This window comes from Magallana gigas, chromosome 2, assembly GCF_963853765.1.
Source record: "Magallana gigas chromosome 2, xbMagGiga1.1, whole genome shotgun sequence".
NCBI lineage: Eukaryota > Metazoa > Mollusca > Bivalvia > Ostreida > Ostreidae > Magallana > Magallana gigas.
In genome coordinates, this window is record NC_088854.1 from 25,488,149 (window position 1) to 25,504,706 (window position 16,558).

The 16,558-nt window shown below is 34.6% G+C and overlaps 1 protein-coding gene and 1 long non-coding RNA gene across 3 annotated transcripts; one reads left to right on the plus strand and one right to left on the minus strand.

Moving 5' to 3' along the window:
- The first annotated feature begins 19 nt into the window (after window positions 1-19).
- Window positions 20-12,521, plus strand: LOC105334642 (protein mono-ADP-ribosyltransferase PARP15). Of its 2 annotated transcripts, none has more exons than XM_011438172.4 (15): window positions 20-516; window positions 2,274-2,401; window positions 2,768-2,995; window positions 6,707-6,916; window positions 7,239-7,287; window positions 7,387-7,511; window positions 8,292-8,525; window positions 8,646-8,873; window positions 9,174-9,213; window positions 9,316-9,446; window positions 9,570-9,809; window positions 9,908-10,129; window positions 10,242-10,278; window positions 10,410-11,009; window positions 11,438-12,521. In XM_011438172.4, the coding sequence occupies exons 1-15, from the start codon at window positions 429-431 to the stop codon at window positions 11,680-11,682; spliced, it is 2,805 nt and encodes a 934-aa protein (XP_011436474.3). In that variant the 5' UTR covers window positions 20-428; the 3' UTR covers window positions 11,683-12,521. The 2 variants fall into 2 exon arrangements, with proteins under 2 accessions (XP_011436474.3, XP_011436482.3); XM_011438180.4 differs by having other exon boundaries at window positions 9,325-9,446.
- A 900-nt stretch (window positions 12,522-13,421) lies between these two features.
- On the minus strand, window positions 13,422-16,469 carry LOC136272877 (uncharacterized). Its single transcript, XR_010710938.1, has 2 exons — window positions 13,962-16,469; window positions 13,422-13,547 (listed from the first exon to the last, which is right to left on the minus strand). It is a non-coding gene; the product is annotated as an uncharacterized lncRNA (long non-coding RNA).
- Between the last annotated feature and the right edge of the window lie 89 nt (window positions 16,470-16,558).

A 16,558-nucleotide genomic window follows, 5' to 3' on the forward strand; every position in this document is an offset into this window, starting at 1 on the left:
CAGTCAGTTTGAATACGCAAACTTTCTTTCATTACTTTATTAGGAGGTATGACAGAGTCTTTCATGCACTGGTCTTGTCAGCAATTTCAATAGGAAGAATCAATTTAGTTTTTCACATATACTTAATAACATTACTTATATTTCGAGGAAAGTACAGGAATTGCTTATCATTCTTACAATAAAAAAAATATTTCAATGTCATTACTTATGTCTATGCTTAAAATTGTATGTATATCCTGTTTCAAGAGATCCGTAAGGAAGAAAACTACTCGTGAAAAATGGAAAAATATTAATGATCTCCTGATTTCGAAAATGCGGAAGGATATTTGGTCGTGTTGTCAAAACTCCATAAATAACACGGCTTTTGATACACAGCTGGGGAAAATATTTTAAAAAAGAACAAACCTGTTGCTCGTATACCCGTAAGAATGGCGTGTTATTACGTCCCTCGAAGATCGATGCTGGGATTCGATTCCTCCGATTCTTCTTCGGAATATGAAGATACTGACGAAGAATGTGAGTACTATATAGACCATACACAATGGCACATGCACTCATGGCAAAATATGCACGTCTGCTTTAATTGTAAGTAGGATATAAATGTCAACTGAGCTGGTGATTCGATGTTTCCATTGTGGCAGGGTAATGTAAACTAACTACAACACGTTTTATTCAGTCGTTTGCCGATTCATTCATTTCTATTACTGAAAATACCCCGGTTCATTTATGTGTCTGTTTTTGGATGTTTTCTCATACTTTATACTATACAAAAGTCATGTTTACTAATTTACCTGCACGTTACATATTAGGTTCATTTACATTAATCATTCAAAAAATGATTTCGTCATGTTTAATCATATATGTTGTTATGATAACCATATGACAATATAATCTGCGCAAAGCTAAATAAAACCCGATGCTTCAACGGTAATGCGTATAAGCTTCATATACTTCACATCTATTTTATAGAATATATATTTCTTTTTAATTTTATCCAATGAATTTGTTGCGCTGTTAATTTCTATTAATCAACTAACAACAAACACATTCATACAAACATATTCAGAATATATAACATGGCTCAGAATAGCATACCAATACAATGTTGGGTTCATACCAAACACGAATGTAATTTTGTATCGCACATACTGTTTTGCTATTTTATGCCTATATATACAGGCCTGTTATACCTATGTTTTAAATGTATTGAATTGGTTTATTTAAAAGTGAAAATGCTCATCAGATGTTCATTACAATATGCTATCCATAATTAATGTATATCTACGGCATTTCATTTTTTTCAAAAAGTACTTCTTCTAAGACTTGTTCAGTGGTTCGTAAAGTACGATATTGAAATAGATAGGCGTCAATAATTCCTGACCGTGTTGTGTTATATCATCACATCATACACCTAAATATTGCAGCTCATTAACAAATATTTCCCTGTCTACTTAAAGTGCACAAATGCAGTGAAACACTATGCATGAAAATAGACAGTCAACGATATTTCATGGAAAACAGCTTTAAATGAATTTTGAATTTTATAATTATTTTTTTTTACAGTTCGACAATTAAATATTTTCTGTGTAAGTCTTTAACCCATAATTCTTTAATATCAGATGGGTAGTAGGAGCAAGTCCTCCTTCATGCCTTTAGTCATAATCTAAGATAGGTTAGTCCTAAGTGAATCTTGCACAATCGTATTTTTAATAAATTTAATACATTACATTAGTTTAGATATCTCGATTGGTTTGAAAACTCCACACAAATAGATGGCAGTTAGCAGTGGCGTCGGAGGCAAACGTCGGAGGGGGGGGGGGGGTTAGACTTTTTAGAAATCTTGACAAGCAAAAAAAAAAAAGCTAAGCCCCTCGCCCCCTAGCCCCCCCCCCCCCCCCCTTTCGGTTCCGGCGCCTATGGTTAGCTTGATCATAATGTGGGAGATAATATAGAATTCATCATAAATAAGCTATAAACTTTTGAACAAGGTCATTCAAAGAATACTTTGTATCACTTTAATTCGATGGTTGAAACCGCGGCGGCAATTTGTTGTTTCTTTTGCTTTAATGTTATTGTTTTTTGGGGGGGTTTTTTGGTGACCCAATCGCGGTTGTACTACGATTTCCTAAGGCGTCTGGCGTTGGCCAAACTGTCTTTATATTTGGACTGCAGATGAATCTGCATTGCCTGTGCATTTTTACATCATATAAGGTTCACAAATGAAAGATTTTTTACCCATGCAATGTACTAAAGTTGATTTAAATCTTTTTAAGCCTCTTCCGAAGAATCCGATGGCCTGGGAGAAGCGACATACTTAACATCCAAACATTCCGTTGGAACAAGTTTTCAAATTGGTCAAACAACTGTCATTATTGTCGCTGGGGATATCGTCCACCAACCAGTTTGTATTTTTAGATAGGCATGGTTTCGAACCAAATTTAAAATAAAGCGTAATATCATGATGAATTTCGATTTCCCGTCTTCACAGTGCACCCATTAACAACTTTAGTCACAATGGGTTCATCTTTGATATACTGGGTATTTCCAATTTGATGTTAAATTGTTGGTTTCACTTTTGTTTGTGCTTGACAAACGTGATTTTGGAAGAACTTAGACTTGAAAAATTCATTCAACGACAAGTTTTGATGTGTTGGTTTTATAATTTTTTGATCACTTTATGTAGAATCCTAGTATTTCAAACAATCTTTCAATCATTGTCGAAATCTGTGAATTTGGTCTCCCTTACTTTTTCCGTTCAATCATTAAGGTGGATGTAATTGTGAACAGTGCAAATCCCAATCTCGATCTGACCCAGGGGAGAGCATCGAGTTCCCTCCTCGCGGCGGCAGGGCCAAGGATCCAGAGGGAGTGTCAACAGAATTATCCCCGGGGACTCAGGCCGGGGGAAATCGCCGTCACGTCCGGGGGAAATTTACGCTGTACCGCAATCTATCATGGTGTTCTAACCAGATATTCATCGCAGCGGGATGAAAAAGTAAGTGGACATGTCTGCTGTACAATTAGATATACGTTCCTTTTGGAAGGTACTTTAACACCAAATTCCCCTTACCCAGCATTACAGCCTCAGGTAGTTCGTGTTTTGTTGCGACGTCATGCACGTTGCATAAACATGTGGCTTACGTACGATAAAATGTTTTTCTATCATGCAATACCAATCGTTAAAACAAAAGCAACGTCAGCTGTAGACATTCGGAGTTTGACAAAGTTTAACAATTTTTTAACAACATTTCGAGACATAACTTATGGGTCCTCAAATCACCTGGGAAAAGTTCCGCATACAAACCCGAACTTCTTAATTACTAATACTTAAAGATATGGATTCATGAAAACATCTGTTCGACTTGAAAATGACCGAAAAAAAAATTCATTTTGGGAGAAGAAATCAATTTTTAACAAGAGGCCCATAGGGCCACATCGCTCACCTGAGCAACAATGGGCGTTCAAAAGATATTGTGCCATATGGTCCCTCGGTAGAATAACAAAAAATAAATACTGTAAAGTATTCGAATTTTACACTTATTTTTGCATACACGTAATCTTTGACATTGTACCTTCATGAAATACTATTTTTTACCAGAATAGGAAAATCCTACGCAAGATATAAAACTAAACATTTGGTAGGGGTACACTGTTAAGTTGTTAACTTCCAATTCTCTATATTTTCGTTTTGCCCCCCCCCCCCAACTTTGTAAAGCGATCAAAATATATGAGAGCATATAGGTACATTTTTTTCATCAACTACTTACTAGTTATTGTATTTTTTAAAAATATATAATGGTTATTGTATTTTATTTAAAAAATCCTACATGTATAAATGTGAAGAAGAAAATTGTACCTCAATGTGCTCAATTCCTCAAATTAAAAACATTCAAAAATTTAATTTGTCTTCTCCATTATAATTAAATTACTGTTATTTACCTCGCATACAAACCGGGATAATTTTCCGCTGTGATATTTTCTTAGGAATAGCGATAATTACTTTATCCCCGCAACATAAATGTGTCAGAACTATGGAAACTGTTTTAAAGATGTCTTTTTTATTTACTCGTGTCTGAAAAACTATCAAAATAGATGTAGATTTCACATTATTTATTGTGTAAAGAGGGGGCCCCAGAGAGTAGGTATATACAGAATATCATTCTTTTATTTTGTTTGTACAAGTATTTAACATACTCTAATTCATATAGAATTTCTAATGTTCAACCAAAATTTCAGCGTCAATCGTAGAATTATAAGCAAGATACAGAGCTCACAGTTTGCCTAGGTTTGAGTCATATTTTGTTCACATGAGTTTATTACATTCAGCTTTAAGATTTTCAACTTGGTATTTTCTATTTAGCATTTAAAATGGAAAAAAAGAATGGCCTCAGATTTTCAAATCTTTTATTCACTCAAGACCAGTTCACTGGTATTTGAGGTTCAAAAGCAGTTTATACAAATGTACACAAACACAGTCAAGGATCACATGTACAGCAGGAGTAATAATGACGAAAAAAGGTTAAGTTTACAATACAATAAGTTGTTAAAGTTGGTTTCTGGAAGAACAGACTTTGAAAATTTTCTTAATAAATATTCAAATTGACAAATTTTTTACTTTTTTAATCTTTAGTTTTTAAGATCTGTGTACAAACATAGAATTGTGAGCAAATCTCTGTATATTGATTATCATTCGAAGCTTAACACTCAAATATGGTTAGTAAATAGAAATTGTAAACAATTAAACACAAGAAACATGCACTATAACAAATAAAGAACACAATTAATTTTTTCGAAATGAATCATATATAGACATGTATATATCTACATATTTCCGTCAGCGATATCAAACTCTATTTAAACTGAATAAACTCGAGAAAATGCCGAGCATCTCAACAAAACCTATTGCATTAATCTACCAATACGCAAAAGATAATGCCGAATTACCGATATCAGTACTTTTTTTATACATACATACATACAGATTTTGCTTAATTTGCGCAGGTAAACAGTTAACTGTTTGATTTACCGAAGTCTCTGTTTGATTTGATACGTAAAAATCACGAAATACAGACGATAGTTCCCAGGTTACAAAGCATAATTAATGAAAACGAAACGAAAATCAGAACAAGCTAACACCAACGTCATGTGTGAAAACTGTCAACGCATTGAAATATTTAGCCTCAATTTACTTCACAAAATCGGCACCAATATATTTTGCATGTTTCAAAAATTTCCCTTCATACGCGAACTGTTGCACAACAAGCAAATTCATCATAGTCAGATCGACCCTTTTTCTTATAATGTCATGGCTGCTTTAAACAAAGAACCTCGTTTTAGGAGTATGGAATACGAGTCTTGGTAAAATGGGTATGCAAACCCGGGCCGTGGCAAAATAAAAGCCGGGGCAGATCGGCAATTCCAAATACACATTATTTTGCAGCATTATTTACAGCGAAAACAAATATACTGGTCCATCAAATATCCTGAAATTCTAATGAGATTGGCAGATTAATAACTGCCAATCTTTTGTTTTGCCCAGGCCAAGTCTTGCCTACCCATTTTACCGGATGCCGAACCCGAAGCTATTAAACTGATTGAAACACGCCTTTCCTTTATTATTATTTTCGTAATAACTCAGATTTGAAACAGAATTAGCCCTTAATTTTTTTGCAATTTATATTTTCCTTCCCATAAGGATAATTTATGCTTAACTACGTTGAATTGGACTCAGTAGTTCTTGAGAAGAAGATTATTAAAAATGCACACCACTTTTTTCTTTAGTTTCAAGGTTCTCTCCGCTTTGAATACAGATCAGACTTTTATTTCTGCAATTTATATTCGCCCTCCCATAAGGATGCTTTGTGCCAAATTTGGTTGAAATTGGATAAGCGGTTTTAGAGAAGAAGTTCAAAATGTAAAAAGTTTACAGACGGACGGACAGGCAGAGGGACAGACGGACGACGGACAAAATGTGATCAGAATAGCTCACTTGAGCTTTCAGCTCAGGTGAGCTAAAGATTGAACTATTATTCATGGAAATAAAAGTCCTTGCGTTATTCGAACTCGAGACCTGCAGATCGGTAAATTGAATTTTCACCCATTGCCCCACAGAGATAGACAATAAAATTTGGCAATATAAACTGTTTGATGTGCAATGCGTTCAAATCGCCATGTTGTGACGTACTGTCCTAAAAGGTAGAAGTCACGGGGTGTCAAGGATCCTTAACTCACTCTGCCGACATCAAATATCCGCCATTGTGATGTCAATAGACCCCTTCACAATAACTGCGGTGCTGCTCTCTTGCAGGGCAAAATGATATACTTAAAGTTTGCCGAATTTCAGTAGGTAGATAATAAATGACGTAAATGAAAAAACTGACGTTACGTCATATTTCACAAAACCATGTCATTTTTCCCTGCAAAAGAGCAGTTACCGTGAAGGGGTTAATTATTCCGACAAAATTAATTTGACTTAAAACCGTAAATCATACCAGAAAAATTTCTTGACAACAAAACAGAGGAAGCAAAATTTTGTAAAATGATTTTGCTTTTAAAATTGAATTTGCTTGTAGATTGAGTATCAACTCAAAATTGTACATTAAGATGGTATGACTGTATGCATTCATGAAGTTTAAAGGGTGTGCCCTATCGTTCTTGAATCAATTCAAAGCATAACTAGATTGTTTTTATATTAATTTGATTGCAGTTGTTGAGTGATTTGGTTTCTGAATGCCTGGATCAAGCTGATACAGACGGTTACCATTCTATCGCCTTCCCACCGTTTGGGACCGGATACCTTTCTTATCCAACACCACGGGTCGCTGATATAATGTTAGAATGTATAGAAGATTTCACGTCACGAACATTGACAACTGTCTATATCGTCATCTACTCACAAGAAAGCAGTTGTTTTCAGGTAAACCGTCAATTTAAGGTTTCGTTTCTGTTATGTCTCCTGCAATTCTTATAAATCGGTATAAAAGAATCTAGGCCGTTTTTAGAATTTTAAGTTTTAAGAGAACAATGTCACAGTGACAAAGTCTGGTATAAATCCACTTCATATGATAAATTCTTCTCAAATTAATTGATTTTAGAATCATTGCTTTTATCACTTAAAAAGTTCATAACTTTTGCACATTATACATGTAAATTACGCATGGAAATTGAACCCTTTATTGCTTCATCTTTTTAATACTATATGAATACAACGTAGAACTTTTCTCTATTATCGTAAACAGGACTTTCTTAACGCTGCAAGTAAATGTTCATCATCTGCCCCATTACAGAGTAAGTATCACATTTATCTATATTTTCTTTGTACGCATGACCATGAAATTCCATTTCATAAGGCATGGAACATCCCGGTTTTACTTCAATAACACACAGGTGTAGGCTGGTCAGCGGGACGTAGTCACCCACCAATAGCCAGTGGTTCTGGGGGTAGCGCTAGCAGTGTACGGATCGGAGCCATAAATGTACGAGTGGTAATTGGTGCCCTGAACCAGATAAGCGTAAGTTTATATATGTGGTGGTATCATAGAACCAGACAGTGTTAAGATGCGTTAAATCTTTCGTTCCAATATTTATCAGGGAAAAAAAGATTAATGTTTTGGTTTGGTTGGTAACGTAATGCCCCATCACACATTCACGGATTAAATGCCGGATTAGCTACGGAAGCGATCCGGAATCATTCGTGGCGATATGTATTGACCCGTGGCTTTTCCGTCTGTTATCGTATCCAAACGTAGCAATACTTGTATAGCTGCGACAATTTTTGAACATGTTCAAAATTCCACTACGGATGAAACCACCGTAATACTTCCTTAGAAAAACTTACTAAACCGTTTTAGCACGTAGAAGTCCGTTTTAACTCCGTATAAATCCGTAGTAATTCGTATGTATCAATTTGTATCCATTCCGTAGTGCATCCGTACTAACTCCGTATCATTAGATTTTCCGGTGTCAACCGTGGAAAATATTCCGTAGTAGAACCTAGGAGTTGATCTGTGAATGTGTGACTGGGACATTATTAATTTTGATTTTCCGGTGTCAACCGTGGAGAATATTCCGTAGTAGAACCGTGGAGTTGATCCGTGAATGTGTGACTGGGGCATTAAGCTTTCTCAAATACAACATGCAGATTTTTAAACGAAACATTAGTCATATTATAGTGGCATCCTCATCTCTCGCCATTCTTTCTGTAAATTATGTTACTGGAGCAAATTTTCTTGAAGCCACTTGCAAGAGATGCATTCATGGTTTGATGAACAACATTTGCATCTTACATTCAGGCTGATGTATTGGCCCATTGTGCTCCAAAGGATCTTCAGCTCAGCTCTGGTGCCTTGTCGCGGGTTTTACTAAATGACGCTGGACCTGGACTTCAGCATGAACTTAGCAGTGTTGCAAGGAACGGAATCAATTATGGTTCAGTTGTCACTACCCAAGGACACAATTTAAAGTGCAAATACGTGCTTCATGGTTCACTGCCCAAGTGGGGAACTTCCTCTCCAGATCCTTTGAAAGTTTGTTACTGCTACCCTACACTCCATAAGTGAAAGCAATGTTAATGAATTTTAATTTTTAAAGTCTTTTACTTCAAATGCTTTAAAAAGCAAACTAAACCAAGATATATATACTTATAGTGTCTAGAACAATTTGTGTCCGGATGTTTGGAAACTGCAAACTTCAACTCCATGAGATCAATTGCATTTCCTACCCTCGGAATCGGTGCTTTAGGGTACCCAACAAAGGCAGCCGTTCAGGGAATGGTCCAAAGCATTAAACGATTCGCTCACAAACATCAGACGTTCCTCACAGACATCTCGATTGTAGTCTTTAGTGGAAGCGGCGACTGTGCGACCGTACAATATGTATGTGGACAGATGCAGTACTACTCTTTCCTTGCATGATATTCCTTATAGAATATTTAGTAGTAACATTATCATGATTATACGCCAAATAAGGTAGTTGTAGCACTACTCTTTCACTTTCGTCTGTTAAATGAAAGGTATTAACTGCCTCTATTTTTCTATTTTCTTTGTATGTCTATCAAAATGTCAGTCTTACCGTATTTTAATCTTAAAAATCAAGAATAAATTTTGGGTTCAAAAGACACGTAAATAAAAACTAAACATGGTAATTCAAGTACATGCATCTGAAAACTGTTACAGGAATTATCAAAGGAGCTTGGAATTAGCATGGGTGCATCAGGTTAGTGAAAATTAATGATAATCCTCAAACCAAAAAAATTATCCATTCAGTTCCAAACTGTAGAATCGATCTGATATCAGTAATATATATATTATTTTTTAATCAACCAAGGGTCAATATCTCATTACCCACCACCGAGTTCTTCTTCACAAGGGACGTCACGGACAGTGGCAGGTGGATCCATCAACAGAATCCCAGTCAATGTCGTAGTAGGAAGTCTATCGAATCAAAATGTACGACATCAGCCTACATGTCACTTGAAAATTTCATCAGTATAATAATGAGCATTGGCGTTTAGTTTCATAAATGCAGAATGTATTGTCTATCAAACTGGATTCTTTTTTGTGAATTTGAAGGTTGACGTCATCGTGAACAGCGTCGGTCAGGACCTGGCCATGACTTCCGGTTCTTGTTCTGCCATTGTAGCAGCTGCCGGTCCCAATCTTGCTAAAGAGTTACTTCAGAATAATACCAGCCTTCCTTACGGAAAAGTCGCAGTTACCAAGGGTTACAACCTAAAATGTGCTGAGGTTTTCCATGGGGCTTTGCTACCATGGTATTCCAAAGGCGCTGGTAACACGAATCAGCCGGATATTGTAAGCTTCCACAAATAGCATGTTCAGTGCAAAAAAAATTCATATATTGTACATATACTATAGTTCTATTTAAACTAAAAGGGTCCGTGATTATTCAGGTTCTTGAAGAGTTTGTCTATAAATGCTTGGAAAAGGCAATGTCAAAAGGACACAAAACAATCGCTTTCCCAGCTTTGGGTGCCGGAAATCTCAAATTTCCACTGAATGTAGCAGCTGCGTGCATGGTGGCTGGCATAGTAAAGTTTTCCAAGAAATACAGCATTGCCGAAGTTCGAATCGTGTTGTACGGTGGGAGCCCAGACTTACGTCAGCTGGAAAAGGTTTTTAGTATTTCAAGTCATTTTACATTGTATTTCTACATTTTATGACTGTTGTGTCTATGCACTTGAAAAAAAATCATATGATTTTTTGTTAAAATTTTTCGTATATTAGGAGTATAAAGATGAAATATCACATCCAGGAAGAAAAGGTAAATAATTGTTTTGCATATATATATTGACTATTTTTTCAAATTTTCATGAACATAAAATTTTTTAACTTGATAATTCAAAGTGTTGAATGAGGATATTTTGATAAATGGGTCTTAACGCATCTCTGCAGTGAATCCTGTTGGACATCCAGTCCCCCACAAACAGTCTCACCAGTACGCCGAACCCCTTCGTGGCTCACAAGACTGGTTTTCCTGGAAATATCGCGAGGAACTGAGAACACCAAAATACTGGACAAAATACACTTACAGGAATACTCTGAAGGACTGGAATCTAGACGTAAGGACACATTTTCATTCGTTACAACCTGTGGATCAAGTTGTGTCTAATTCGATAGCGGCAGCCTTCAAAAGCACGATGGGTACGCACACTATCAAAAGTATTCAAAGAGTGGAGAATGTCGACCTGTTTCAGAAATACGCAGAAGAATGTCAGAGGTTATTCCGGAAAGCCTACGTTGAAGGAAACTTTGTTCCATTGGATAAGATAAAGTCCTCACAAGGACCCGTAAAGGTAATGAAAAGGTTAGATCCTTCAATGACACAGCACACCTATCCGGAAATCAACGAGTATTACTTTTTCCACGGCACGAATGCCCAGCATGTTGATGCTATTTGTTCTCAAGGATTGGACAGTAGGTTGGCCAACTCTGGGAGAGTTGGGAGTGGTGTGTATGGGGCGGAAGTGGCCTCCAAGTCCGCTGGCTACGTTGGTAAGCGTCAATTTACTTATATTTTCCAAACTTTTTTTCAAAATTATAATCATGAAAACATAAGTCAAATATTCCTTTAAATAACCCGCTGGCCCGAGTGCGGATTGTGTTTGCAATGACGGCAAAATGGAGCAAAGTTCATAAAAATCTATACTAGTACGTGTAATACATTTTTGGGGGGTAATTTTGCAAAGATGGAAGAGCAGTGTAAATATGAGAGTGTTTGCTTTTATATTATTTTATAATGAGCCATTTCATGCTGTCAACTTTTTAAATTCTTAATCAAATGACACGTGTGTACAGTTCGATATTCCACAAACATCTTATACATGTATAAGCTATAAAATTGTTGAGATATATACACAATTAAAAGATAATTTCAAATCGTAATATAAAACATACAATATACCAAAATATTGTTTTCCTAGGTCCAAACAGTAAAGGGGAATGTCCCATGTTCCTCATCAGAATGTGTCTTGGCGATGTATACTTGACTGGACAAGGAGGTAATTTCAAAAGACCGCCAACTAAGACAAATTCGAGCAAGGGTGGAGGAACCCAGCAAGATATGTACGACAGTGTAATGGCCAATGGTGGAAGCTTCTCGGACAGAGAGTTTGTGGTGTACGACAGAAATCAGGCCTACCCAGAGTACCTTATTTGGTATAAGTAGAATCTTCGAAAACTTGGAAGAAAGATCCCGATACCAGAAATGCACATTGCTAACTCAGCTCAGTGAATATAAGAGTGGACAGATTCAACTTTGATATTTGTTATATACAATTGGATGTATTTTCAATGGGTTACCTTTTGAACTGTTTTTTACAAGGAATATCTAATAAAGAAACAAATTTTCAAAATGAATTACGAACAAACAACAAATCCAATATTCAATTTTAGGTTTTGTACAAAGTATATTGTTAATTCTTTTTTGTACAACTATATATTTATATTTTAACATATGTTGAAACAATAAAGACTTCTTTTAAAGCTCTAATGAATTATTAGGTGACCTTAATCGAAGTTAAAAAAAAAAAAACTTTCAACATATAAGGGAACTTATTTCCATCCTTCAATACTTTTAGTTATATATTACATGTATCTTCCTGCTTATTAATGAAAATTGGTTCAAACTTGGTCACAATAATACATGTACGTTCTCTCCTGATACCAATGAGAAATACACTAAAAACAATTAATGTATGTGTTTATTAAAATGATAAAAAGCACCAAACAACATATATCATGTATATCAAATGTAAGATTAAAATCTGCTTCCAATTAGGTAAATGGTGTTACAAATAAATTTCAAAAATCAAAAGTATAGTACATTAATTATCATTGTTTCTAAATCATTTGGCCTAAAATTTCTACTGTCTCTTCAAAACAAAAATTCAACTTCAAGTTTCTTCCGTTTGTTCGAGTTGTGGATTTATGTATAAATATTAATCTGGCATAATATCAAAATGCAATGAGATGCAGTAATGGAATGGTATTACTGTGAATTCTCCTCCAGGATACCCAAGTAAGCCAATCTGTCAAAATACAAGATATAACTTGTACATTGTATAAGTATCTTATGAAGACAAAGAGATACAACATATCCATTGAAAATTTTAAAAAATATCACATATCCGTTATTGAAACATGGCAACATCTGATATACAATGTACTTTTGTTAACTAAGTTTCCATATAAGATTGAATAACCTATCATATGAAACCACAATCAGTCTCAAATTTATACAAGACTTGGGGTTTCTGTATACAGTCATGCATTTGACTAAAATGTATAGCTTAATCTAAATCAAATGTAATTCACTCAATGAAGCATTATTTAGGTTTCACTCCGATCACATTTTAGTATACAAAGGGTACCAAAATGCATGTTGTATGTAACACAGAGAATATAGATATAATACTGGTATATTATAAGTTTTGATACAAAATTGAATAAAATAGAAATGTTGCACCGAAAAAGCAAATAATCCTGCATGTATATTTAATTCAAATTTCATTGGAGTACCGTAGTCGCCCTTTAAAATTATTTTCAATTTGTCATGAGTAGTTTCCCTTTAAAATGATGTCTATTAGTTGGGTCTAGAGCAGAATATATTGGCAGAGTCGAAATTTGTTCACACCTCTGAAGTGGAAAGGGGATTAACATTCAAAATTGCATGTAATTGCAACAAAACATTGAAAGTGAACAATTGCAAGGGTGCAACAAGGAATTTCAAAGAGTATATGAAAGGCGAGAATGAGAGTTTGCAGTTTTAAACACCCATAACCCTTATGTTCAGGGATAATATCATTAAGGTATACATATCATTGAGTACATATATGTTTTATTTAGATTTCGTCTTTCAATATGGTTTTCTTTTTCACAAACCTTTTTTTGATAATGAAAACTAAACTGCTCCTATAAATTTGACCTCCTTTCCAGTTTTTTGGAGCTCTGCCAACAACTCATCTGAGGTCATGGACGATGTCACAGTGACCTTCTGGTTTTCTACGCTAGTTTCCACATTTGTCACTTTGTCTGTAAACACAACAGAAAATGAATTCCTTTATATTCCATTCCACGTTTTCTAGATATCTTACAATAATTTACAATATTGAGTTTGCACTGTGTACATGCATGTACAGTATAGACAAGTAGATGGAAAATAATGAAAATCCATTACTGTCAAATCTTAATGAACAAGGCATATAGTAAATAAATGATCACTTGAACTAAAATATGCAATGTTAGGATTCTGAATTCTGATAATTTTAATACAAAGAAGATCATAGAGGATTTAATTTTTACAATAATAGATAATGAAATATATTCATGTAGTATAATTTCATCATAGTGATGGCAGTTATTTCCTGGTAATTCTGCATTGTTTCGTTAAATTAGAACAAGGAACAAAACATGAAATACTCTCTCTCTTATATTGTACTACATAACCTGCATTATGAATTTTTTCTCTCACCACCTTCATATCCTACATGAATCGCCAAAGAAGCATTGAATTGTTGAAATACTTATATACGTATATATGCATGTAATTTTGATGGGTGAATGGTGAAAATTTAGAACATCATCACTGCACCAAACCGTGTGAAAAAAATAAAACAATGAGTTGTCTGTGTATTTTATTCACTAATTAAAAGTGCATGCAAGTATATTCCTATATGGAAAACAAGTGAGATTTATACTTGGGCTTTCATGCCCTAGAAATTGGGTGCACAAATGACTGCATGCCCTTTTTGTCCCTCTGTTTATCTATCCCATCTACCTCTGCATATATTTTGTATGTGTTCCAGTTTTCTAAGCTTTTTTTTTTCATTTTAAATGATGTTGTTTAATCTCTGCATGGTAAACAGAGTGATGGCAGAATTTGTTCAGAGTTGCATTTTTTTACATTAATTAATTAATCATTTTCACTTCATGTAATCCTCATACTTCAGAGAATCAAATTATATCTATAACTTTTCTTTTCAAAATGCATATAACATGAACATGATAGGTTAATTAAACTACCACTGATGTCTGCAAGTCATGGAATGGAAAGAATGTTTAAATTATCTAATATGAAACACCGGTCATATAAAATATTTTGTTACATCCTGTAATATATTTTATGACTCTTGTAAAAGTAAAGGATATAGGATGTCAGCGCAAATTGCACTATTTCTCTAATTTTTTTTATTAATACTAGATAACATGTAACTCAATCTGCAGCAATGGCTGGAAATTTAGTTCATTTTTAAGCCTTCTGGCATAAAATTATTTCCCATCTCCCAACAATTCTGAATCTTTCAATCTTTTAAAATATGTAAAGAAAAGGGGCAAACTGTTTGAATGTGAAATAGCCCCCGTTTCATGAAAATAATTTAAACATACATGTGCATGTACATTCGTCCTCATGGATTAAGAAACTTTTAACTGTGAGCTCTGCACACTCAAATTTATATAAATTTAATTTTAATATGGGTATAAGGAGCTCGGTCTTAACAGACTTAGCTTATCTTTATTCTGGAGTCCTCCAGACATGCCTATCATTAATGTCATTCTATCTTGAAATAATAAAAGGTTTTTTTTTCTTTTACAAGTATACACATGTATAGAATAAAATTAATTTCTGCATGAACTACTGTTTTAAATGTTACAATTCACAGTTTTCCAAACAAAATTGAGTCACCTCCAATGAAGTGAAATACCTGGTACCAGTAGAGCTGCACATATGATAATTTCCTCAGTTTACAGCAACAAGATTATTTTTGTCTTGATGCAATCTTATCTATACATTAAAATGGATTTTTAGTGGATATATAATGGGAATTTTATCAAACTGTATCTTGAATATATTAAACTGTGAAAATTGTACAATTTCTCTCTCTCTCTCTCTCTCTCTCTCTCTCTCTCTCTCTCTCTCTCTCTCTCTCTCTCTGTGCAGCTAATTAAAGTTTGCAAGAAAAAATGCAATACAGAATTCAGTGCTGTACATAACATAACTTTGCACAACAAAACATCCTACAATCACAAGTTCAAACACATGCATTGCCATGCTAACAAAATAAAGAATGTGCCTTTAAGATAGCCAAAACAACTCTGCACCATGTACCATAAAATGCTGCCATGCCATCACAATTTCACAGAACACATCCTTGTGCAGGCACAACTTTGCTCTGTGACTGTCACAAGAATAACTGTCACACCTTCACTTAAGACCACGGAACATTAACTGGCAAGATTGGAAATAGACAACTTAAGTCAATTTCACCTGTTACAGTCAAAACATTTGAAATGGGCGGGAACAAATTAATGCGGACGTCTGAGAAAACATTGGATTAAAACTGCAGTTATAGGATGTGTATTTTCAATCCACCTCAGCATTTCTAAAACAATTGAAAAAATATTTGGTATCAACAAAGCCATTGTTAAACATTTTATTTAATCAATAAATATATAATTAGCAAATATGGGAAGATCCCACTTTGGGAGTGATTATAATACAGGAAAGCATCGTCTGATGACTTCAGAGAATCAGTCGTACATGTACATTGTAACAAGTCTGAAATCAAGTGGGGCCATTGTTGAATCTGGGTTTATTCCCCAAGGGGAATAATTCAAATTCGGGTGATTAATTTCAAATTTTATCCAGATAAAAACTATTTCTAAAGTTAATGTATATGAATAGATATGATATGCGCGTTCATTGTTTAACTAGCTAAACATGAACTTGTGACGAATGATTTTTTAAAGTCACTGGGCAAAGCTTTGCCTTGCGTATGATATCTCCCAAATTAGGATCTTCTCATATTTGCTTATTATATACTTACATGTATTGATGACATAAAATGTTTATCAATCACCTTGCTGATACTAAAAAAAATTTCGATCGCTTTAAGTCATATACTTTAACAAGGTAGAAATGCTTAGGTGGATTGAAAAACACTTTCTATCACTACAGTTTCAATCCAATGTTTTCTCAGACGTCCGCTTCAATTTGTCCCCGCCTATTTCAAATGTTTTGCCTGTAACCGGTGAAATTGACATTA

Excerpts from the sequence above, each read along its gene's own strand:
- LOC105334642 (XM_011438172.4), top strand. The coding sequence starts at position 429 with ATGGCGTGTTATTACGTCCCTCGAAGATCGATGCTGGGATTCGATTCC. Across the intron at positions 2,402-2,767 it reads GGGATATCGTCCACCAACCA|GTGGATGTAATTGTGAACAG; the intron begins GTTTGTATTTTT and ends TCAATCATTAAG. Across the intron at positions 8,526-8,645 it reads CCTCTCCAGATCCTTTGAAA|TGTCTAGAACAATTTGTGTC; the intron begins GTTTGTTACTGC and ends ATATACTTATAG.